General features: G+C 35.2%; 1 protein-coding gene across 5 annotated transcripts; it reads right to left on the reverse strand.

Moving 5' to 3' along the window:
- Window positions 1–28: 28 nt before the first annotated feature.
- On the reverse strand, window positions 29–19,008 carry LOC129924108 (kinesin-like protein KIF15). 5 transcript variants are annotated; one of them, XM_056017912.1, is made up of 14 exons: window positions 18,914–19,008; window positions 13,700–13,765; window positions 12,410–12,437; window positions 10,900–11,068; window positions 9,417–9,493; window positions 9,146–9,183; window positions 8,453–8,544; window positions 8,128–8,307; window positions 7,903–8,004; window positions 5,833–5,884; window positions 4,924–5,033; window positions 4,435–4,531; window positions 2,715–2,823; window positions 29–2,077 (listed from the first exon to the last, which is right to left on the reverse strand). In XM_056017912.1, exons 6-12 carry the CDS (start codon window positions 9,150–9,152, stop codon window positions 4,517–4,519), a joined length of 558 nt encoding a protein of 185 aa, XP_055873887.1. In that variant the 5' UTR covers window positions 9,153–9,183; window positions 9,417–9,493; window positions 10,900–11,068; window positions 12,410–12,437; window positions 13,700–13,765; window positions 18,914–19,008; the 3' UTR covers window positions 29–2,077; window positions 2,715–2,823; window positions 4,435–4,516. The 5 variants fall into 5 exon arrangements, with proteins under 5 accessions (XP_055873887.1, XP_055873885.1, XP_055873888.1 ...); XM_056017910.1 differs by lacking the exon at window positions 18,914–19,008 and adding an exon at window positions 16,071–16,298; XM_056017913.1 differs by lacking the exon at window positions 18,914–19,008 and adding an exon at window positions 16,071–16,298 and having other exon boundaries at window positions 10,900–11,271.
- Between the last annotated feature and the right edge of the window lie 7,649 nt (window positions 19,009–26,657).

Consider the following 26,657-nt stretch of genomic DNA (forward strand, 5'->3'; position numbering starts at 1 on the left):
GAAAAATTGATGAAACTTGAAAACAAGATTAGAAAACAAATAACTTTATTTTCACTCATTAGAACATTTTGTTCAGTAAGGCATCAGTTGTGGTGTAATGACAAATGTTATGAAACGTAACAGAACCAATTATTGTTAATCCATGAAAGCAATAAAATATCAGCTAATATAAATCACATATTACAATATCACTAAGCTAATTTGAAGATCTAATAGTGCTATGGGCCTTTAACAAAAAAATTGATTGCTATAATTATAAATAACAACTACTACTCGTAGCATAGTCATTGTAGGGTCACATTTCTGTGGCTTAATGTTAAAAATTACACCTTATTCTATTTAAGATATTGATTCTAACTAATGGCAGTTAAACTTGAGTACGGAATGTTTTTATGTACAACACTTCTGCAATTAAGTAAGTAAGTAAAGTTCCCCTTTCAGACCTTGTGGTCTATAGGGCAGATGATGTAAAGGTCATCTGATTCTGTGGCCTACAGTTAACGAGGGTATCATGTAGCCAGCACAATGACCAACCGCCTTTACTTTTCCTCAACTAATGCCAGGTACCCATTAGAGCTGGGTGGACTCAGAGGGCCCAAACTTCTGCAATTAGGTGATAGATAAATAGTTACATATCTACCAGGCAGTGGCCTCGAAGCACTTTATTATGGCTCTCAGATTTGGCAGCTACATGCAAAGCATTTAAGGGTGCTAGAAGGATTGAACCAAAGGAGTCTGGGTTCAATTATGGGCATAAAATGGCAAGAATACACTAAATATAAATACAGACTGCCACAATGAAACAAAGATGACCCAAAGAAAAACTAAAAGACCAGACAGACAGTTATAATAGAGCTCATGGTCTGTGTTGATACATAAACAAAAACTTCCAACTTCCTTAAACTTAAAACTGTCATAATAAACAGCAATAGAAATTATCTGATATGAATATTTACAAACACATTATACAAGTAGTTTAACATATAAGTTATTCAGAAAAATCAAAACACCACCAAAAAAAAAAAAAAAAAAAAAGGATTCAAGACAATACATGAAGATCAAATAGCTATTTCTACTAATTCTTTATGTACAGTACATATTTACAATAGGACGGCTTATTTATGTATTAATACAGTTGTAGTTGTGTAAAATACAACCATGCCTAAATAGCCTACCTATAAATTCAACCTTGTGTGCTCCTACAAAAATGGTCATATTATTTTTCTTAATTTGTGTCAAAATAGGAGAAATATTTGAGCTCTATTTTTGTTCTTTCTAGAAAAAGATAAATGTGGATGCTCTTTCTCTTTGCTCAATTTAGGAAACCTTGAGGCCTAGTTACATTATTTGTACATCAACAGAGATGACAAATTTATCCAAAAGTAGTCAATTTTATTTAAGGCCTCTAGTTCATAACTTATGAAAATTTAAACTACTAGAGTGAAACTCCTCTTGTTCATTTTATTACAAGTATTGACATCAAACATATTCCAATAAAGCATACTTTTAAGCAGAGGATATTCTATATATATATATTTATTCATAAATATTAGATATAGAGGCACATGTAACAGACATTTTCAATTCCACAATTTTTATGAGAAACAAATGGCTAGTGAAATGAAAGACAATTTCCATAAACATCTTTTTAAATTCCATTGTAGAACTTATTGACTAAAAGAGTGTAGTAGCTTGAACTTAAGAAAAATCTTAACAAAAAAAATCTCGACATATTTCTTTTACAGTCAAACTGTGTATAAACACAATTATTTGTCTAGAGTCAATGCCAATCTTGGGCATCAAACTAAAATATATGTTTATTCAAATACTGGTAGGATTCAACCAATCATTGACATGCTTACAAGTACTGTATCTCTTGTATTGGATTTTTTAAGAAGAATGAAGTGGCTTTCATTTGAATTATAACCATTGATTGGTATAAAAAACAACAACTTTATACTGCTTTTACAAAAACAGTGACTCTTTAAAAGGATGTTATTAGTTCATTCACTTTTTTTACTTCTCCAAGATTGTTCATTTATTTCTGGCATTTTTGTTTCTTTTATTAGAGTTCTTCCTGAAAAATGTAACAGTAAAATAGAATAAAAAAAAATACTTAAATATTTGTAATGAAGATCTATGTACTTACTACTTTATCTATACTAATAGCTACTAAACTGTAACAAATAAATACATTTTATACATTCATTGCCCAGTTCACTTCAACACAGTGCTAGGAGTTAAAATCTAAAGTTGGATTTTATTCAATAATTAATTTGCTATGGAAACACAAAGAGTGTTTGATTCTGTTTTTGTGATCAGTGTCTTTATAATTGTCCATGTGATAGTAAATGTTAAAATTGTGACCCAGAGGGTGTTTATCTTTAAAATCTTTATAATTTTCTTAATGTTTTCCTCAAATAAGTATCCAAGTATGGTTTGTGTTAAATGCCAATGATTGTACTTTTAAGGGCGTATTAAGTTTATTTTTAATGTTCAGATTACCAAACCAGGCAGATATTGAAAATTAAAATATTACAGATGAGAGCATAGTACATTGAAAATATTTTTTGTAATGCAGAATAAGGACATTGTTTTAGTATTCTTAATCTTTGTTGTCCATTTTTGGTGATATAATTGGGTGATATAATCTGTGTGTGTAGTGAAATATAAATATTTAAAGTGTAAAGCATTACTATTCTGGGCATAATTACCTCTAACTGAGCCATTTTTTTCTGAAGATGACTTTCTCTCTCCAAGCTCACCAATAGCACCTCCTTGCATAGGCACAGCACTCTGAAATTCAGCACCCATTTTATTGCACTAAAAAAAAAGATAAATAACAATAAAGTGTAAAATAATTGTGTTGATATGGAAACAAGAAGAATATGTTCTTACAAGTAAGTGGCATAAACTACTTGGCAGCAAGGAGGCTTCAGTTCGAAACCCAACTAAGTTGTTTGCTGACGGCCTAAATCAGCACAGAAAACCTTAACCCATATACCCCTCCCCCTACATTTCCACACAAAAAAAACCTTAGAGCAATGATCATGTTCTAAGCATGAAAAAGATACTATGCAAAAATGTTAAAAATATATAGAATGTATAGAGTCTATATCCTTTCAGTAATTTTGAGTACGAGAACAAACACATTCAATGATCCTAACCCTTACCAATAGTGCTAACATGGCCAAATTCAAATTTAACTTTCCATCAGGACAATCAGTAACAAATGTGGTATGGACTGAGCAATGCAACTCATGTTTCCAAGCCTGTAACATACTTTTTACTTTTCCTGTTTTCTACATCAGGAATTCCACGTGTCTTTTAACCTCTTAACATGACGTGAACATTAAATCAGGCAATGTCAACTGAGACTGTGACAATTATGACCATCTAACGACAGTCCAGAGCACAAAGCACACGATCTGGCAGCCATCCAAGAAGCAACATAGACTCAACCGAAGAGAGTTGCCCAGAACAGACACCCAAGGAGTGGTACTGTTAAAGCCCAATGCCCTTCTGGGAGTCAAAAGGAATAAGTCAAGTAAGTCAACATTGTGACCATCTAATGACAATTAGACAAGGTAGACATCCCTGTGTTAAAATGAATCATTAGAAAAAAAGTAATAGATTATTAATACCTTAAAAATGGTGTTTTAATTAGCATCATTGACTTGAGGAAATTAATACAAGTTACAAAATGTCTTTAAAATTTCTATTCAATCTAATCTATTCAATCTATTGTTTTCATGAGCAGGAGTTTTTCTACTTATAAACGGGATGTCCAGCTGAATGGCAAAAGCTGCATGGCTAGCCATCAAGAGTGGGAAGTTTTGAATTGTGTGCATGTTCTAAATGTTTCAATGAAGTTTGAAAAGATTCCACAGAACAGCACTAAAATGTAAGGAAAAAAATTGAAAAGACAGAAAGGAATGAGTCAAAGTAGATTTTGTTGAGTAGAGCCTAATGTTAAGGCTTGTGATACTATAGTAATAATGTTTTTTGTTTGTAAGACAAATTTCCTTACGGATGATAAAGATTATTATTATTATTATTATATTATTATAAAAAGTCTCCTTCTCAACTGGTTGGGCATGATGCATTTGTTAAGATTGAAGGGTGTGTCCTTGAATTTAAGCTGTGAGGGGATCAACATAATCAAAGGTGAGTCCCAGAATTCACCAGTTTCTTAAATGAACAGATGGCATCGTAAAGAAAAAAAAAGGCTTATCTTATCTTATATAATACAGACGTTACTTCAAAAAAGAAGATGATTACGTCCTACGCGTCATGCATTTAGTCATGCATATTAACCAATGACTTAAATGGCTTAATATAGGAGAAGGGAGTGTCTTAGTAATCCCTAGTTTGCTTGATGAATCAATTGTAAAGTGAAGGGGGAAAACAATGCAAAATACAAAATATACTTACATTCCTGTCTTTTAAAACAGATGCATGTGTTTCCCTGGCAAGGTGAAGTTCCTCTTTTAATTTTGCTACTCCAAATAATAACTCAGCTACTTTTTTTCTGATTGAAAATAAAACATGTATAGTTACAATAATTGCATGCAATATTTAAATGATATTGATCACAAGGTGGTGTAGCTGAGATATTCAGTTACAAGTGTTCAAAGGAAATACAATGACCATTCAAAGAATGATAAATTAGAATTTCTTAAACCTTGCAAGAATAACATATTAGTAAAAGGGTTAAGTAAACTTGACTCGTAAAAACAGATTACAAATCTAAACAAGTAAAATTAAACATAATCAATGCTGAGTCCTTAAATTGGTGAAGAATCATTGTATTAATTAAGAAAAAGGCAGGGTTTGTAAAAAAAAAAAAGGCATAGGAATTTTTTTTTAATGTTACAGTTTCCTCAACAGTTACAACAGTTAGACAGTATCTTTGATACTTACATCTTTGCCAAAGATTGACCTCTCAAACTCTTCCATCTTGCGGCTATAGGCTGATTCAATATTCTTAATAACTTGAAAATTTGGCACTTCAGGAGCTTTCTGCTCACAAGCTATTGAACACAAAGAAATTAGAATAATTTTATTCCAGAAAAGTCAAAATATACAATTATTCTAGCTTGATCATTTGAATTTGGTAAAGACCAATGACCTTACAAACTACAGAGCTAAATAAATAAACACAGAAGAAGCTTTTTTATTTCATTATTTTTTTTTATTTTGCAGTTTTCTTGTTTCAATGTATTAAATAAAAAAAAAAAAAAGTCATGATACTAAAAAAGAATTGAAATAAAGTAGCAAAGCTAATAGGTTAGAGCCATTAATGCATTTGTTTATGTTTTTGTCATGTTCAGTTTTTTCATTGACAGAATTTGTCCATTTTGAGATGATCTCACATAGTGGGTCAAAGTTATCTATCTTGTTTAGTGACGCTCATTTAATAAGACTATACAACTATACAACTACAAGTGTCATAAGTTGTATTTTCTTTTGAACTTTTAAAGTGTTTAATTCATACAAGAAAAATAATGTGACTTCCCTTTCCTAGGTTTTTCAGATAGTTTTCCCCTCAAAAAAGCCCACTGCCTACAATGACAACTAGGTATGGATGGGCTACCTGGTCCTTTTGACTTTTTACTTATATAATTTACTTTTCATGAGCAAGCATAACAAATACCACATACATCTATTTACAAACCAAAGTAATAACCTTCTGACATTGTTAATGGCAATGGACTATCATGAGAACCTGAGCTAGAAATTTCCTATTATCAGAATGCAATGTCAAACAACTAAGCAAATTTATTTCTGAAAGTTACAATAAAATATTTGTTAGTAATAGGGCAGTCTTACCTTCTGTGTGCTTCAACATAGCTTGTAAAACTTTGTTGTCTTTTTCAAATTTCTAGAAATCAAAATGAAAGTTTTTTTTTAACCAATTATAATTTTTTAAATAAGGTTTATTTTACATCCACTCCCCTCATTAAAGAATCTTAAAAATTTTGCCCTTCCATCTAGACCAGGGGTGGGCAAATTATGGCCAGCAGGCCACATGCAGCCCACCGGAGCATTTTATGCCGCCCGCTGACACCCAAAAACATTATATATGCCTACATAATGTGTAAAAATATAATGATTTTAAAAATCTATTTAAATTATTGAAACTTCTGAGTCTTATGACGAAGACGCTAAAGAAACATTTCTTTATATGCCATTCTAATAAGTTTAAAGTAAAGGAGGATTTTTGTAATTGGTAATATGTCGAAACATTTAGTCAAAGACACAAACTCAGGCCATTTTTTTATTCAGTACTATAAAGAACTAGTTGAAAGTGTTGGGTTGGCATGGAACAAGATGGCGAGTTTAACAACATGGTGTCCGAGCTTTGACTGAGAAAAACACGCACAAAGCTTTCCTAATAAAATATAGAACAATATCCCAACCATAAACTCTTACCTCTACACTGGAAAGTTTGTGAAAAGCTGCATTGAATATTAGACATGTTATTGACCCAACTATCTCAGAGCTCAAAGTTATCAGAGCTAGGGGTCTTGATCACAGGCAGTTCAGAGAACTACTTGGATATTTGGAAACATATCATTCCCATGTTCGGTACTACAGTGTTATCCGCTAGCGTAGCATGTTCAAGGTAATGAGAAAAACTTGAGATCTCAAGGAAGAAATTGTTTTGTTCCTGTGACTTTGTAACTAATATTTCTAAGGAAGAGTGAAAGATAGCCTTTATGTTTGCCATCAACACTATCCCAATTGGTTATTTGCACATGAAATGTATGTGCATGTTAAATCTTTTCAAACAAAGTCATCCCATTTCTCCAGGCAAGCAAGTAAAGACAGGTTTTGACATTTGCTGAAATGTGAAACTATTTCTAGCAAAGGGGTTGAAAAGTACAAGACTTATTCTTTGATTGTGGAATTTGAAAGCAAATTTTAAGAAGTCAAGAACTTAGAAACGGTATCTTACTTTACATCTTTATCACGTGGACTTTAACCATTTTAACATTTAAATAGAAAAGTTTACAAAGTGGGATTCTTTTAATAGGTAACGTAAATGGTGTTTGAAGCTTAAATGTTAAACAAATAAAAAAGTGTTGTCAGTAAAGTTCCCCTTAATGAAATATAGGGTTATCTGTTTCTGTGGCCCACAGTTAACAACAGTGTCACAAGGCCTGCATGATGACTAACAGCCTTTACTTTTCCCCACTTAATGTCAGGTACCAATTAAGGCGCCCAAAGATCCTGAAATGAAAAATTCCAGTCTTCACCAAGAGTTGAACCCGGGACCCCCGGCTTGGAGGGCCAGCATTTACCAGGCCTCCTAAAACAAATAAAACATGACATATAACATAAGCACAATAATTGCTGACAGAAAAAAGTGAACAAAATCTGGTGAAACAAAGATAGGCTCTGACATTACCCTGAATACACAGAATATAAGTAACTTTAGCAAAAACATAAAATTCAGCTAGAATCCATTTTGACATTAGTTTTCTATCATAGACTATTTCATGAGCAATTATCAGAAATTAATATTATAACTTTCTTCTACTCCTAAAGAAAATGAAGAACTACTTTGAGCCAAGTGCTGTCAGTGTTGGTAGCTTTCTGTCACTCTGATCCTGCCAGATCAATTAGATTTATCTGTGATATATTAGAGCATGGAATGGGTTGCCTGAGCTAGCCAGGAAAACCAGTGACTTGGCTGAATTTAAGTCATTGGTTAATATGCATGACTAAATGCATGACACGTAGGACGTAATCATCTTCTTTTTTGAAGTAACTGCTTTTTTGGAAACCACCTACTTCCTCCTAGTAGATCAACACAGACAAAAATAAATGTCTATTTGTACATTAAGTGTACATGTTTTAATTAACATTAACATTTAATTGAAATAAAAACTATACCTTTGACTCTAGTTTAACTGTAAAAACAGCATGAGAGCGCGAACCCTCTCTGTTAATGGAAGTAAGAGCTACTCTACGATTCAACCAGCCCTTGATTATTAACTGAAGACAACAAAGTATGTTCCATTCCTTTAAAACTCAATTCAGGCATATTATTATCAAGAAAAATCTTACAAAAAACAAAAATGTGTAAAACTAGAATTAACTCAATGATGGCTTTAATACCTGATAAGCATCTCTTGAGTTGCAGATAACTTGCTCAATGAGTCCATCTACAAAGACACCTTTGTTCATATTCTCACGTAAGCGAATACCTTGTGAAGCTGTATCCAAAAGATCAATGATTTGCTCTTGATAGATTTCTAAAAAGGAGCAGCGACACAAAAACTGTTTTTTACTGCCATGCTGTGAAGAGAATTAAAAAAAATGTTATGATTCGTGTTTTAAACAAAAGTGGGGCAGAAAAAAAAAAGGAAACATTTAAATCTAATGGTTTCATTACACCAGTTAAACCTTATAAAAACAATTGTATACAATAAAAGAAAGTTACATCTTGTTGGTGAGCTATTACACGAAAGAGATACTCCAAACTTCTGGGAATCACACCACGAAGCTGAGAGCTTTCCAAGTTCTCAGAGGGACCTTTAATAAAAAAAAAAAAAGATTTAAAATAAATTTCTCTGTTAAATGTTTTTCTTAAACATCGACAATAATGCAATTTTTACTAGATCAATATATTCAAATATAGATATTTATAACTACAATTAAAATATAACTAATATTTTGTCCTTTGAAAAAAAGCTTTCCCTTTTGTATGCATGTCATGTCTCCCTACTTGAGAAATGCTGGCCAAAGAACTCATAAAATCTAATTCCCCTTTAAGACCTTGTGGTCTATAGGGCAGATGATGTAAAGGTCATCTGATTCTGTGGCCTATAGTTACTTAGGGTGTCATGTGGCCAGCACAATGACCAATCACATTTACTTTTCCCAACTAATGTTGGATACCCATTAGAGCTGGGTGGACGCCTGAAGATCCCAAAATTAAAAATCCCAGTCTTCACCAGGAATTGAACACTTGTTTGGAAGCCAAGCACTTTACCGCTCAGCCACCGTGCCTCCTTCAGAAAATCTATTTAATTTAAGGTCATTTTTAAAATTAATATTCGTTGTAACAAAAAAATAATACAATATCATAAATGCCAAGATTTATATTTTTTTTTAATGATGAAAGAACACTTACCAAACATAGTAAAACTTTTTCCTGAGCAAGTCTGGCCACTAAGAAAGTGCAAAATAAATAAAATGTTAACAATAGAGAGAGTGCCTGACAGAGTATTTGTATAAAAAAAAAATACTGTTACAAGTTAAAAACAAATCTGAAACAAAGGTGAGCTATAAAATTATTGAAGCTTAAGAGGAAAGAGCTAAGACTTGACAAACACGACTAGACAATGATGTATTTATCACTCCATCTTCTAAATACCTTCAATAAATTAGATTTCATGACTTACTAAGCTAATATGGATCCATTGTAGCCATTTAAACAATCTTCAATAATCTTTTTACCAACTAGTGAAAAAACAGCTTCCTGGAAATGAAAAAGAAATGTTTTAATAATACCTTGAATTTTATCTTCAAATCTAAAAGATAAAATTAATAAGCAATAACCTAACCAATTGGATACAGGTACCCTATCATATCAATATCAATAGAAAGCTATCCAAAAATAGCTATCCACATATACACTTCATTCTTCAAAGCCATTATAAATGATGGTCTTAAGTGTCCTCCAGGTCTTTCCCGAAAATAAACACTTAAGGATAAATGTACAATGTGGAAAGCATTGGTCAAATATTGAAGCCAAAATGGATGCAATCTCTATTACTTTACAGACAGTAAGAAACAAAGTCTATAACAACTATCACTATCAGAGATTATTGTCTTAACAGACACATCTAGCCCAAGAAATCTTGATAACCTATACAGTACAGTAGTTACCCTGAGGTTGTCAGTTGTAGTCAAACTGAATTTCCATTAGATTGGATCAATAAACATTATCTTATCTTATATAATGTTGAATTTTAACATCACTGTGACATTACAATAGATCCTTGGTAACATTGGCATCATGGGAAATGAATAGGCAAATTATCCATGGAAAAACCCAACAGACCATTTAATTGCCACACTCAAAACTCAATGTTAGCAAGCAATTGCATGACCATGCAAAAACAAGCTTTATCTAAACAGTATCAATTTCCTACCCTTAAAACAGCTATCTACTTTCTTTCAACTTAGAACAGGACACAAAGCTTTACATTTTCACCATAACAGAATAAACCAGACCCACCAACCCCTCCGCAAACATTGCGCCCAGCCTCTTGAAACTGTCAATCATATCTTCTTTGAATGCTCCAATCTAATTCACCTTAGGCAGACAATATTACAACAACCTATCATAACCAACACTCAGTATGGCAGTGTGGAACAGCTAAAAAAAAACATTCTAATTTTTCCTTGGCACAGATCGCAAAGGAGCTTACAGCTCAGCAACAAAAAGCTGGCTAGAAGAAGAAGGAAAGCTTCAATTCTTCAAAACTAAACCTATTCTATTTGTCTACTGTAAATCATATCTCTTGTGTATATATAAATATACACACTTTCATCTCAAATCATACATGATTTTTTCCTGCTTGCAACACTGAATTATATAGATAGACTTATTAAGACAGCGGCAGAAATTTTGATAGAATTTCTTGCAATTAAAAATTTAATAGAGTGAACATTTGTTTTTAATTGTATAAACTAAGTTGCTCTACTACTGTCTGGACCAAGCATTCACGCAATTTAAATTTTTCACATTAAAAAGGAGTATTAAAGGAAAAGTAGTTTGTAGCATCAAAAACTTGGATAAAACATTCTAATTCATTTCTTTTTTTTTTTTTTTAAAGGTTAAAGGTTAAGAATAAAATTTCATTCTTTACTGTGACCAACCTGTGTGGTGTCAGCATCTGCTACATTGTCATATCTGAAAATTGTGGGCTCTGGCTTTGTGTGAAGAATAATGGCATTGTCTGCAGTGTTAACATCCAGAACTCATGGTGCAAAGTCTTTTTCACTTGGATCAGGAGGGCAAACTCTTAGCAATATTTGAATTGAATCTCTTTGTAAAGATGTAGACAAAGAAAGCAGGTTTACAAATACTGAAACTTAATATATTTCATAAGCTATTAAGCTAAAAAGGGCAAGTGACTTAGTGACAAAGTACTTAGCTTCTAAACAGAGGGATCTTAGGTTCCAATCTGATTGATTTTGAATTTCAGGAATTTAAGGATGCACCTGAGTTCACTCATCTCTAATGGTTACCTGAAATTTTTTGGGGAAAGTAAAGGCAGTGGGCCATTGTGCTAGCAGCATGACACCCTAATCAGCCATAGAAACAAATGACATGTACATCATCTGTTCCATGTATTGCAAGGTCTGAAACTAGGTACTATTGAAATGCTTAAAAAAATAAATTAAAAATAAAACATGACTCTTCAACACTAAATGACTAGCACTGCAATCATGCATGTGTTGAGTTACTATTGATCTTAATGTTAAAATTGTAAAAACAAAAATGGTTTGAAAAAAAAAAAGCTTAAACGAAGTGTAATTGTATCAATTAGTTTGGATCAGTCATGTAATCAAATTTCTAATAGATTATAATAAATTATAATAAGAAATTATAGTAATATTGAACAACAACAATAAATCTGTACGTTTAATAATAATTTTATCAATGTTTTTTTTTTAGAATTATTTCATGCTTTTAGCTTTCTCAGTATGCTATGACACTTATCTGGACCAGGGTGGATGTTACTGTCATTGATTTTTAAAGGCATTTAAAAAAAAAGGTAATGACCTGAATTCAAACTAGTATCCAGGCTCATGCCTCCTTGGGCTGAGGTGCTAACCAGTCTGCTAGTGAGGTACTTATGACTGGAAGATTGTATGTTTGTTTCCATTTAGAGGGGCAACCTATAAAGGGGACATTCAATTTATACCACCACTTCAGTCTAGTAATGGAACAATTTCTTTCCCTCATTCAAGATATGAAACAAAATAATAAAATTACCAATAGTTATTTTACTAAATTTGTTAAATTATTTTATTGATTGTTGTATTATCAGGTAAAAGAAATAATTGTGAAAAAATTCAGCTTAATCCGAGAATGGGTGTCAGACATAACATACAGACAGATAGAGAGTTGATATTTAAGCTTTGTAAAAAGGTTCAACACCTAATGTATCTGGCATAAGTATCACTTATGTTATAAGAAATACAAAAGTTAAATAAGTAAATAAAGGTAAACAAAGATTATCAATTATGCTTAATGTTTTGTTATAAATTACAGGGTGATTTTTTAAATTACCGGTACATTAAAAATAATTTACAATTATGAAAAACAGTATGAAATATTGTGCTTTAAAGAAAATAATTAAATAAAATAAAAATGCTTAACCTGATTGATGGATCCATATATATTGCAGCTGTAAATTAAAAAAAATATTGTTGTAAACCTGGTGGTGACACAGATGGGGGTAGTGCTGTGTGTTTTTAGCCTACTCAAATCGCCACAGTCCAGCGCAGTACGAGCGGTCAACTGTGACCAGTGACAGTACATGCCAGTACGGCAAGGACCAGTGTAGTAAATATTACGGACGCAAGTCACGGGCGAAAGTGATCAACTGAAATGGTCAAGAAGGTTCGAGGCCAGTAGAGACACTATATAAGAGCGAGTGTGTCAGAATCACTTCACGCTACCTCGCAATGTGACCAGACGAGGCGAAGTTAGAAACAGCACAGTGTGTGAAGTCAGGCGGAGCAAGGCTAGGTTTTTGGACAATTAGTGTGATGTTGTTGCCAACTGTACAGTATTTGTAATGTATTTGAAATTAAATTGCTACTGTTACTTTGGAGCCCTGAGTTGTGAGGTTCTTTGAGTTTGTTGTGTCGTGTGGTGCAGTTTGAAGGGAGCCTGGATAGTAGAAGGAGAGATACGTAACAATATATTGTTAATGTGTTGTTCTATCCAAAAACAAAAAATGTGTTCTATAAACATTGAAGTATAATTAAATGCATAAATATTTAAAACAAAGCATAATCTTTTTTATGTAACAGTACATCAGAGCTATTAGTATTCAGAGAAAAAAAAGAAAAACAAAGATTATATTAAGCATCTATAGCTGTATCAATAAGTTTGGATCAGTTAGGTAATTAAATTTTCAAATAGATCTACACCAGCGTTTCCTAAACTTTTAACATATGTATACCTAGCCTCCCCTAACTGAGATGAAAGATCATCTGTTCCTGGTTGTTAATTTTAATCTGAGACACTGTGCCACATCTGTTCCTATTTTTTCAATTTAATGCTGAAAAAGTAACGTCATATAAATTTTAATTTTGAAAAGGCAAGATATATTTCAGAACTTTTTCTTTTAAAACCGGATACACATTTGTAGCCTTTGAAAAAGTCAATTAGTAAATCAGAGTGCTTGTAATGCTCTCCATTATTCATTTGACTGTTAGAAAGTATTTCTCTTAAGGCCAGATATGGATCAAAATCTCTTCAACCCAAGTCTTTTCTCAAGGTTCCACAAAGGCAGCAACCATTTTTAGATTGGGTTGTGCCACATACATAGTGCCCAGACTCCGGTCATGAGCCCACTTACTACAAGCGAGCAAAGGCTGTGCTAACCACAGGTTATTTCTTCATATACCTATTTTGTAACTACAAAAGCTGTGTAAGTACCTCTATTCTGTGTCCTTAATTTGAAAAATGAAGTGTCGGACTTGCTGGGTTGTCAGGTCTCTCTTTCTGTTGGAGATATGAAATGATTATTTTATTATTGTAGACAAACAATATTAATTTTAATAAGACTCTAATCTCATACACTAACTGTAACTAAATCTCCATAGTGACCTTAGACTACCTCTACTAAATCTCTAGGATCTAGAATATTCTAGATTATAACAATATTAATTATAAAATGGTACTATAAATGTAGACCACTTCACATATCTAGGTAGTATTGTGTCAAATAACGCCTCACTTTCAAGGGTAGTTGATAACCATCTGGCCAGGGCCAGTAGCGCTTTTGGATGCCTTCAGGCAAGAGTTTGGCGGAAAAAATTGCTCCGCCTGCCTACAAATATCAATGTCTACCAGGCAGTGGTTCTCTCAACCCTTCTGTATGACTCTGAGACAAGGACACTATACAGAAAACAACTAAGACTTCTTGAGCGTTTTCACCAAAGATGCTTGCGCTCTATCATGGACATACGGTGTTAAGACTGCACTACAAACAGTGATGTCCTTGCAAACGCCAGTATAGACAGTATAGAAGGACTTCTTATGGTCTGACAGTTACACTGGGCAGGGCACGTATCCCGTATGGGAGACGAACGTATGACAAAGGCAGTCTTTTTTAATGAAGTAAAAGGTGGTCAACGTAACAGAGGTGCTCCACGGAAACGCTTCAAACACCAGCTTAAGTGTCAACTTTCCTTAGCTGACATAGAAGAGAGCACCTGGTTGCAGGCGGCCTCAGAACGAGAGAGCTAGAGGTCACTCACGAAGGCCGCGGGATACACATTTGAGACAAAAATAAAATCCGCTGCCAAGGACAAATGCAGATGGCAAAAAAAAAAATCTAAATCAACCACCTGCAGACAATGGTTATGCTTGCCCTTGATGTGGCAAAATATGTAGGTCACAGCTGGGGTTGCACAGTCATGGGAAATACAAGCATTCCTCTCTAATCTTGGGACTCAAAGACAAGCCTTATAATGTATAATAAACTACTACTACTAACTACTTTTTAACTAGATCTAGATCTAGATCAAGTCAATCTATCTAGTTAGTTCTAGTAGTAGATATACTTAAATCTATAGGATACTATTACTATAGTATAGGAGCTATATTAGTATATTATACTTAATATACTAGCCTAGGCCAGGCCTAGGCCTATGTGAATATTATTATCATATTTGTTGGTAATACTTTAGATCAGCGCTCAGGCTCAGAATAAAATGTATCCAAAATTTAATTTATATCTCAATAGTGCTTTTTTTAAATTCATTTTGTTATAAAAAGTTACTTTTATTTTTTACTTTACATCAATAAAGTGCCTTAGCGACTTTTAATAGTGGTCTGTGCGCTGCTGAATGTTCAAGACTCAAAAGTGGCCAAGTTTTATTTTTGAAGTGTTAGGGGAACGAAACAATTACTTAAGTTTATATTTTTACCACAGACATAAAGGCATAGGCATATATGTCTGTGCTTTTTTTTTTTTACCTGTAAAGTTTCTAAGGACAATATCAAAGTAACAGAACAATATTTGTTATTAAATGGGAGATTGCATACAATCAATTTAGGCCTATTTCGAAAATAAAATTTGTAAGATAGAAAATGCTTGATGACTGCTTGGTGGTTTGGCTTCCTAACCGATGAGTCTCGGGTTCGAATCTCGGTGAAGAGTTGGTTAGGAATTTCTGGATTTTTAGGGTGCTCCTGAGTCCATTCAGCTCTAATGGTGCCTGACATAAGTTAGCGAACGTAAAAGCGGTTGGTCGTTGTGCTAGCCACATGACATTCTAGTTAATGGTCGTCAACTGCCTTATGGATAGCAAGGTCTAAAATATGTGCTTTACTCTAAATATCTGTCTGTCTGTTAGGGGTGGACTGGGTATCAAAATCGGCCCAGGCATTTCAATACCATCCGGCCCATAAATTGTATATTATATGATGGACATCCAGTTCTAGGTCTACCTGTCCTCAAAATCATTATATTAGATTTGATAATGTATCGAAAGCTGTACACATGCTTACAGTGAACACTGTGTCCTTATAAGGACTTTATATTGCTTTTTAATCGCAAAGTGTATAGGCCCTAAAAGGATGAAGCTCTATGGATTTAGGCTATTACATTATTTCGGAAAATATGTTAGATTAAATTAATAGGCCTTAGTAGAGTATATTTAAAAAAAAAAAACTACTTCGCTCAGGGGCCACTTCCCCTGAAAAAAGAATATTATAAAACATTTAACAATTTAATAGTGGCATCCATGCAGCCCTTATCTTATAAAATACAGACGTGATTTCAAAAAAAGAAGATGCTTACTCTAGTCCAGGGCTGGCGAACCTTTTTCAGTCCGTGTGCCAATTAATTTCAATTTAAAAACAAAGAAGATTGTTGCGTGCCCAGTAGGTCTACTGGTGACGCCTCTATATAACAGAAGTGCTACAGCCAGTAAGTCAACTGCATCTATAAAAACAGCTTAGTAACAATAGTACTTGTTTATTCAATTTTATTATCCTGACCTACAGATTTGAAGACATAGGGCAGGTCAATCAGTGCGACTTCTGCTGTTGTGTGGTAGACGATAACAGTTTAATATCTGGTGTATACCTGTATTCTTCAAAGTTACACACGCCGCACTTATTTCATCGGTCAAGCAACTTCTGGCATCTGATTTAATATAATTCATTGTAGAAAATAAAGATTCGCATGAGTAAGTAGACGAGAAAATTGACAGAATGGATGTTGCTACTTTTATCAGAGAATAGAAAGTTTTAGGCAGGTCATTCCAAACTTGAAGAATCTCATTTTCTGCTAATATCTGAGGTTCTAATGATCCATTCACGTTCAATTAATTCAAGTCGTATTCGTAAGTCAATACATTTCTGTCTCCAAATTGCGCTGGACTGAACTCAACAGGTTGCATTTCAAAGTCGTGTAATCAAATCCAAGAAAACATGGTCAAATCCAGAGTTTCAAAATCTACTGTATCTGGATATTTTATAAATTTGGAGGTGTAGGCCTACTCGAATTTTCGAAATAGTTCAAAACGCAGTGTAAATTGTTCAGCAGTTGTGTCAGTTATCTCTTAAAAACAATCTTTTCTGATAATCTTTGCCGGTAGTATTATGAACTTTTAAATCATCATAAAATTTCTTCAGTTTGTTAAAATATTTTAATTCTTCCTTCTCTATGTCACATTTGTAAATCTTCAACTTTTTCTCAAATGCTGTCAAGATGTCAAATGCCTGATCGACAGATTTTCCGAAACCTTGCAACTTCGTATTAAGTTCATTTAAATGGGATGAAAAATTGGTAAAAAACATTAGTCTGATAAGCCAGTCAACATTTGTCAATTCTGAGCAATTTTGTTTGTTATCATTTATAAAGATTCGAATTTCATCAAGGCATTCCACAAACCGTTCCAGATCGTGACCTCGGCTTAGCCAACGTACGTTGTTGTACATTAATAAGCCAGAGTAACTGGACTGAACTTCATTTAGCAGCTGTTCAAATTTTCTCTTATTCAAAGCACGGGCAGTAATGAAGTTTACGGTTTTTGTTACACATTTCATAATGTCTTCAAGTTCCTTTAAGCCGTTTTTTTTAACATAGGGCGGCTTGTTGGTGCACAATGCAGTGAAAAGTTATTAGTGGGTGTCCAACATGTCCTGTAAACAAAGTAACGAAACCTGCATCTTTTCCAGTCATACTTGGAGCACCATCAGTTGTAACAGAAACTATTTTTTTTTAATCTACACCTGCATTTCTGCGCTCAGTCACAACAGTTTGACATATATCTGCACCTGTTGTTGTCGTTGGTAAAGTTGCTAATTTTATTAGTTCTTCGTGTATTTCGTTTCCTTTGCTATATTTGGCAATGATGGCCAGTCTAGCGGACGATGTCACATCAGTACTTTCATCAAGGCAAATAAAATAGGCTTGACATGCATTAATGTCCTTCTTTACTTGTTCTTGAATATTAACGTGCAATTTCATAACTCTCGCTTTAACCGTATTTCGGCTTATTGGCAAATCCTTTATTCTCTGAATGACTTTATCCTTGTTTTGAAAGTCTTCAAACAATTAAGACGCACATTCTAACATTGCTTCCTTGATATAACCACCGTCACTGAAAGGTTTTCCATGCTTAGCTATAATTTTTTAAACTTCAAAACTTGCAGCCACTAAGCTAGAAGAACTTTTAATAAAGTTTACAAAAGAACTGGATTGTGAAATCGCTTTTTTTAAACTCACGCGATATATGTTCTCTTTGCTCATCCTCGATTTTGCCTAAACGCCAGCTGTGATTGGACTCATAATGACGTTTTACTGATGAGGTCCGACAAACAACACTTTCCAAACACATGGCACATAAGGCCTTGTTTTCTCTGTGAATCATTCCATATCTTTCAGTCCACCACTCTTGAAAGGTCTGCCACTTCCTTCTTCTTCATTTAGTTTTCTTTTTTTTTTATTTTTGAGAACGACATGTTATGGTAATTATTCTGATAAAAATTTATTGATGGCAAAGCTAGCAATCGATGTAAGACCGACACGTTTTCAGTATCAACAAAATGGCGGAAGCTAAGGAGATCTCGTTCAAATACAAGAACTGTCTTGAAAAAAAAATTATTATGCCCTATGCTCCCCAAATGAACCACAGTCATATGAAAAAAATTATATGGAATATGATCCACTAGCGCTTCTTCCATATTTACAGTTCTCGGAGATAATTGAACGTTATTAATTATGGTAATTTGAGATATCCGTGATTTTTCCCAAAAAAAAAACACATTTCTTAATATCATAGTTGTCGCGTGCCACCTTGGGCACGCGTGACATAGGTTCGCCAGCCCTGCACTAGTCCCACCGGCTACCGGCCCATTTGGATACCGGCCCACCGGGCATTTGCACGAATGTCCATATAGCCAATCCGCCCCTGTTGTCTGTCTATCTATCTATCCATAACCCCTAAATCTATCTATCTATCTATCTATCTATCTATCTATCTATCTATCTATCTATCTATCAACAAGTAACCTGACATTAGTTAGGGAAAGTAAAAGTGGTTGGTCGTTGTGCTGTTAACAGTAGGTCATAGCAACAGATGATCTTTACACTATCTGCCCTATAGATTGCAAGGTCAAAAAAGGGGTGCTTACTTTATTTATGGCTGTCTGGTGACGTGGTAAGAGCGCTGGGCTATTGTCTCATTGGTACCGGGTTCAAACCCTGCCCTTTGCTTTACACAAGTTGTTCTGGCAAAGGTTTCTAGGATGTATTCATCTTCTATTCTGATGGAACATCCGAAACATATGAAAGGAAATTAAAACAAGTTAATACTCAAAGCCGACCATTGACTAAGAAAACTATTTTTAGAAAGATAAACTGCTCTAAATGACATGAACTGCTCTCCAGGAGTTCAATAGAACTCGTTAAGTCAGTGCTATGTGTACAACATTTCTATCCCATGGTCTCACTTGACTTGGTAGACAGGCCTGAGGGCATGCATGTTGATTTCTACGACATGTCTTTTTCATGTTCTATCTATCTATCTATCTATCTATCTATCTATCTATCTATCTATCTATCTATCTATCTATCTATCTATCTATCTATCTATCTATCTATCTATCTACCTGCATACCTACCTACCTACCTACCTGCTACATACCTACCTACCTACCTACCTATCTATCTATCTATCTATCTATCTATCTATCTATCTATCTATCTATCTATCTATCTATCTATCTATCTATCCGTACTTCCGTCTGTTTGTATGTTTGTAGGCCAGTATATTTCTATAAGCTCTCTCTCTCCCAGCAAGAGCTTTTCATGGGATATCAAATGTGGACATTTGGTTGTCAGGTTTTGTGTTATGCGCTCTGTTGTCTCACTCGTGCATAGTTTGAACCTCGCCCGCCACCCCACCAACGCCGTAGGATGTAATACACTTCATATTGAAAAGAACATCCGAAACTTGTAAAACATACACCTCTATACATTATATGTTTTGAAAGTCATTTACAGTCAGTTGTTACTGTCTATGCAAGATAGTTGATCCAGCACAGACAATTTAACGATTTCTTTAAAAAAAAATAGGCCTACTATGTGGGCGTGGGGGATGAGTGGTCTCAGGTTCGAATCTCGGTGAAGGCTTGGTTTTTGAATTTCGGGATTTTTTAGGACACCTATGAGTCCATCCAACTATAATAGGTACCTGACATTTGCTGGGATAAATTAAGGCTGTTGATCGTTTGTCAGCCACATGACACCCTCATTCGTTAACCGTTTGTCAAAGAAAAATAATCTCTATATCATCTGCCATGTAGACCGCAAAGTCTAAAAGTGGGTAGTTAATGGAGTCCAATCGCTATAGAAGACCTCAACCTTGACCTGCTTCGTCACAACCTTTGACCCAGTTTAGACCAATAGATCGTCTCTGTTTTTGCCTTGGATAAAATCTCTTTCAATGACAAGCATGTCCATTCTTTGATGTTGCCTTCTTCTTTCTCCATCTGTTTCTTCTTTTTTTTTTACCTGGTACTTTTCCCTGAAGGAAGGCATTTACAAGCCCTGAGGATAGTGTGATATGGCCATAGAGTTTTAGTTTCCGTTTTATTGAAAGTAGTTAGCAAGTTATCGTGGGGTCCAATCGCAGTGCTAATCCTGTCTCTAATCTCTTCATTTGTGATGAGGTCTTTGTATGTGATACCTAGGATCTTTTAGTAGCATCTCAATTTCATTGCTAGGATCCTTCCCTCTAGTTCTGCATTCAGAGTCCACCCAACTCTAATGACTTTAGTTGAGGGAAGTAGAGGCTGATCGTTTTGCTGGCCACATGACACTCTTGTAAACCGTTGGCTTAAGATATAGATGACCTGAACATCATCTTTCCTATAAACCGCATGGTCTGAAAGGGTAACTACTTTTTACTTTTTAGTAGTATGTCTGGTTAACTAAGTTATTATAGCGTCATGCTACAGCGTGTGGGTTCGATCCTCGTACTGCCTAATTATTTTTCTCTTTAGAATGAAAGAAAAGAAGAAAAAAAGAAAAATTAAAAATGCATGACATTTATAAAATTTCTGATTTTTTTTTTATTTAAACAATAATTATTAACAGTTACTGTACAATGTGTCATCTAGACATCAATAGCAACATGATTTGAAACAAAATTATTCTAAAATTGAGACTCTCTTAAACATGTTGATCTTCAAACGATGGAGATTAGTTAAACACTGTAAATAGACAGGGTAAATAATCCACGAATTATGGATTGATCCTAGTATCCTCCCTTCGCTTCTACAATCCTTTTTTTTGGGGGGGGGGGGGGGAATTGAAAATATAGGCTATGTATATTACATTTCTTTTTCTTATTCAAAAAATAAAAATTGCATTACTACAAGAATAATTTTTTTTTAACAATTTCATATGTGATTTGTTTCGTCGCTAAGCACAAGTGCTACTGAAGCAGTCAATTAAAATAAAAACTTCAATATACACATGATCAAGATTAAGATAAATGAAAAGTAATCTCTCTCTCTCTCTCTCTCTCTCTCTCTCTATATATATATATATATATATATATATATATATATATATATATATATATATATATATATATATATATATATATATAATTCTCCTCTTCCCTCAATAGTATAAAAGTAAAGGAAAGATCACTCTCTTATCTCTGCGGATATTCCACGAGAAAACAAGGGGGGGGGGGTTAAAATATCACTTTTTTTTTTATTTCTACCTCACGTTAAAAAAAAAGGTGTGTGGGAGGGGGGGGGGGGGAGTAATCTACTCTGTAGTGACTATCGAGGCGACACGGAGCACGCTCAAGAGTTTGGACACCATGGAAAGATCACTCTTTTATTTTTGCAAGTCGGACGGAGGGAGTTATCCTAGAGTCTAGAGGCAAAAAAAAAAAAGAGAGGGGGAGGGTGAAGTACTATTCATCCGTCTCTAAATAGCAGAACCGGACTTAACCATTGTAGAGCCCTATGCGAAACAGATTTCGCGGGGCCAAGTTTGGGTAGGGATACGGATAGTAAGTGAAAATTAAGAGTTTGTATTAGAAAATAAATTCGTCTTTGCATTTTTATTCATTCTTTACTACGTACAGAATTACTTTACGAGCCTTGCGTGTAGCGAAGTCATATACAGTCTATCATAAAAATTCTATTTCCTACATAGATCACGCTCAATAGCAAGAATTACCAAATGTTTCAACCTATCTACGAGAATTGTTGATCTCAAGTAATTCTTCATTAGTTTGAGGCGCGAGAAGCTTATTTCACTAGATTCCACAATAGCGGGTATTGCATAATGCCTTTTTTTTATCTTGCGTAGGATTGGCTTTTTCCATATTGAATGACACCCCAAAATGACAATATTCGTCTATATATTACATGAGATTTGTATACGTTTTCAAAAGATTTTAATAATTTCAGGATATTTCCAGGACTTTTTCGTAGGTATATTTTGCAATTTCAGAACATTTCCAGGACCTCCTGTTAAATCGACAGGAGGCCGCGAGAAATCTGTTATAAGTTATAAAATGGTTTAATTTAATAATTTATACACCTAAAATTAGCGCGGGTCCTATAAAAGTGCGTGTCCCACCTTGGTCACATAGGTTGCAGTGGCCTAAGCTCGGCCCTGCAAAATAGCGGCGTATGCTACGCCGCCGGTCGACTAGTAATAATGAAATCGGTAATTTAAATTATATTTACAACAAAGTTCATACTGTGTTGTGTGTAACCTGTGTTTTAGAGAGTGTGTTATAAAAGAGTCTGGTGTATCCAGCATGCAGTGTTCTTAAGTGCTTTATTAGGCTAATGAGTGTATCATTATTTTAAAGAAAGAGAGTGAAAGAGAAAAATAGAGATAGAAAGAGAAAGATTGAGAGAAAAAGAGAGAAAGAGATTGGAGCCCCACCACAAAGAGAATCTTTCGTCATATTCAGCCCATCCTACAAATATTCGTGCCCCTAAAGACACAATGAACAACAATACCGCAACTATCAGATCACGTGATTCACAAACAGTGAAATAGTCATCTAGAACCCAATTACATTCTAAGCCATAGACATAGCAACACACAATATGAGAATAATGATGTCAATAATTTAATAAACGTATATATTAAAATAACAATATAACATTCTATAGTAGGATTTTGCTTCTGAAAAAGGCAGAATTAACTTTATGAATAAACCAATATTGTTTTTTTAAGTTTTTTTTTTTTTTTTTAAACAGATTTAGAATTTAACAGTTCAGCTAATTTTTCAACATTGGACCTGGAATAATATTTTCTTTTTTTACCAACCTTAGTCTGTGTTGTTTAAAATGCTCACACACCAGCAGGTAATGAAAAGAATTACCTATTTTTGGTGTACAATGGACACATTCTATCTTTATAATTCGTCATATTGCAACGGTCTAGTTCTATTGGAAGATGGTATTACAACTTCTAATCTTTAATTTAAAAAAAGTAATTAAAACATGGTAATTTATTTCAAAAAGGTGGGCAGTCTTCAGAGACGGCGTTAGCATTGGATGAGGCCTGTGCGAGTGTCTTTAGGGGCACGAATATTTGTAGGATGGGCTGAATATGACGAAAGATTCTCTTTGTGGTGGGGCTCCAATCTCTTTCTCTCTTTTTCTCTCAATCTTTCTCTTTCTATCTCTATTTTTCTCTTTCAATCTCTTTCTTTAAAATAATGATACACTCATTAGCCTAATAAAGCACTTAAGAACACTGCATGCTGGATACACCAGACTCTTTCATAACACACTCTCTAAAACACAGGTTACACACAACACAGTATGAACTTTTTTACCATGGGGACTAACTCTTCATACAAACACATACACATAAATACAATGTCAACAAGTCTATCTTTTTATCTCTTTCTTTCTCGCTCTCTCTCTCTCTCTCTCTCTCTCTCTCTCTCTCCTTCTCTCTCCCTCTCGTCGAGTATCATCAGGGCTCCAATCTCTCTTTCTCTCTCTCATTTTTTCTGTTTTCCTCTCGATATTTTTCTCTTTCCCTCTCATGTTAGCTTAACTAATAATAATAATAATAAGGCTTGTTTTGGAGTCCGAAGATTAATGAGGAATGCAACATTTCTCGTGGATATGCAGTCCCAGCCGTGACCTACTTATTTTACTACACCCAGGGCAAGCATAACCATTGTCCGCCGGTGGTCGATTAAGATGTTCTATACCTGCGACGCTAACTGTGACCTCCGTGTCGAAGGTGCCGCGCTAACACTAGACGCTGGGTACATGCACACTCTTTAATAACACACGTAACACACACAACAATAGGAGCTTTCTTACCAAGGGGAATAACCCTACATACAAACACATACACATCAACACAATGTCAACATCTCTAATTTTTTCTTTCTCTCTTTGTGTTTCTCTTCCTCTCTCTCGTCGTTTGGTATGCTTTGATTCTAGTATCCTCCCTTTGTTTCTACAAAATTGTATTTTTTAAAAAAAATGAAGATAGCATTAGGGGCACGAATATTTGTACAATGGGGCTGAAGTTGACCAAAGATTCTCTTTGTGGCGGGGCTCTTTAGGCACTGGAAAACACTGAAAAAAAAATATCATTACAAAAACATAAAAAAAAACATTAAAAAAAACACCACAAAAAAAAATACCCCCCCCCCCCCAAATAACAACGATACAAAAAACTGACAGAAGCGAGGCTCACTACCCGCTGTTCACCTATCTGCTTCCGCTAACATTTCTACCAAGGCGCCACTTAAGGCCGTGGGGATTCGAAAATTAACTCGGTGTCATTGAACCAGCTGTCTCTGTACTATTTGTCGTGGCGCCTTTATTGACTTCCACCTATCCCTTGGTCTGTTAGCCCGTTGGGGCACCACTCATGATCGCTCAACCGTCTTCCCCCATCCCTGTCTATCCTTTGCTTTGAATAGAATCTCTTTCAAAGACAGGCCCCTTCCATTCTTTAAAGTTGTTTTCTAATCGCTTTCTCTGTCTGCCTCTTCTTTTTCCTGGTACTGTTCTCTGAAGAAAGGACTTTGCAAGTACTGAGGACTTGTGGTCAGCAGGCATTCATTAACCTATTATAATGACTTGAATTAATTTCCTTATTTCCGACCCAGTGCAGTCTTGCCAATGTTGGCATTATTTTGACGAGAAACTCGTGCGCTAATGGACACACGCGATGGCTGTGTTGAAGCACGGAGATACTTTTGGGCTGTATGACACGTTGCGGGGTTGACTGCAGACGCTTGGTACTAGATTGACACGTGATATGACGTAATTATTTTCCTTTCTGAAGTAACGTTTATAATATGTAAGATAACTTTATTGATCCAATCAAATGAAAATTCAGTTTGACTACAATTGACACCCTCAGCGTAACTCCTGTACAATAACAATATAGATGCACGATATAGATGCAGACATCCGCTCTGTTATCAGCAGCAGACGCCTTGGCTGGCTTGGCCACGTTCGTAGAATGCCAGTAGGTCGACTTCCACAGGACATCCTGTATGGCGATCTAATTGAAGGCAGGAGAGCCGCTGGTCGCCCACTTTTACGTTATACGGATGTATGCAAACGCGACATGAAGCTCTTCAAAATCGATACTGGCAACTGGGAAGAGGTGGCACTGGACAGATCCACATGGAGAGAGAGCATAAAGGAAGGGTCACAGATTGCAGATGTCATACACAACAGAAGCAGAAAGAAGGGTGAAAATGCAATGGCGCCTGGTGATTTTATATGCCCAACCTGTGATCGCAGCTGTGTATCAAGGATTGGCCTCTTTAGTCACACAAGAAGTTGCAAAGGGAAAAGATCGTCTCACGAGACGTAAAATGCCACAGAATAGATGCACACACGAACAACATTCACACACGAAAAACACACACACACTCATAACCAGCGCTTTATAAATAAACTTCTATGAATTCTCGATGACAGAATGTTTTGTTTTTTTTATATTAGTCATCCAGGGTCCATTATTACTGAATGTTTTAATTTTTTTCTTTGATATAATTATAGTTTCCACAGAACTGGATGTACGAATTAACAGTTGTGGTAAGTTCATCTGTCTGGGCAGTTGTTTACAAACATGTCCCAATCTGTTTGCTCCAGACAACTTTGTGGCTGTAAAACAGCGTCGTCAGACCATGACTGGATGGACTGTACTTCGGGTTTTGTTGTTTTTAAAACCGATTTGTACACGGGTGTAAGTGTGGTCCGACTCTTCGAGGGGAAATAACGATCGAGATGTGTAGGCCATTTTTATGTTGCTATAACACATGTCCAAGGTTTTATCTTGCCTTGTGGGACTTATTGGCATGAGTCGCCGTGGTCTATATTAAATCACGATGTTTTGCACTGAGCCGACTTCTGCACTGATCGCGAAGGACCCGCTCGGGAAAGACAGCCTTATGAACTCTCCGTGACTTGCTCCTTCTTCGATGTAGCGCAACCAGAAAAAAAAAAATCTCAAGCAGAGAAGATTACGTCATAAACCAGCGGTTCTCAATCATCTATGCTCGGCGACCCCTTTTTACAATCTCCCACTCCAACACACACATACAGCATTAAAAGAGTAGACAATAACAATCCATATTTTCGATGGTCTTAGGCGACCCCCTGGCAAATCGTCGATCGACCCCCCAAGGGGGGTCGCGACCCACAGGTTGAGAACCCCTGCCATAGACTGTTGTGATGGTAGACTGGCAGATGTCTATGGCGCGGGACGAAATGTGAGACTAACCGTGACCTCCGTGACCCCCGTGAAGGCGCCGGACTAACACGGAGCTGTTCGATGAGTCAACCGAACTGGACACTTCGTAACAGTATAAATGTCAGTTGGTGGACACAGGGGAACGTG

The sequence above is a fragment of the Biomphalaria glabrata genome, unplaced genomic scaffold (assembly GCF_947242115.1).
Source record: "Biomphalaria glabrata unplaced genomic scaffold, xgBioGlab47.1 scaffold_27, whole genome shotgun sequence".
Taxonomy (NCBI): Eukaryota; Metazoa; Mollusca; class Gastropoda; family Planorbidae; genus Biomphalaria; species Biomphalaria glabrata.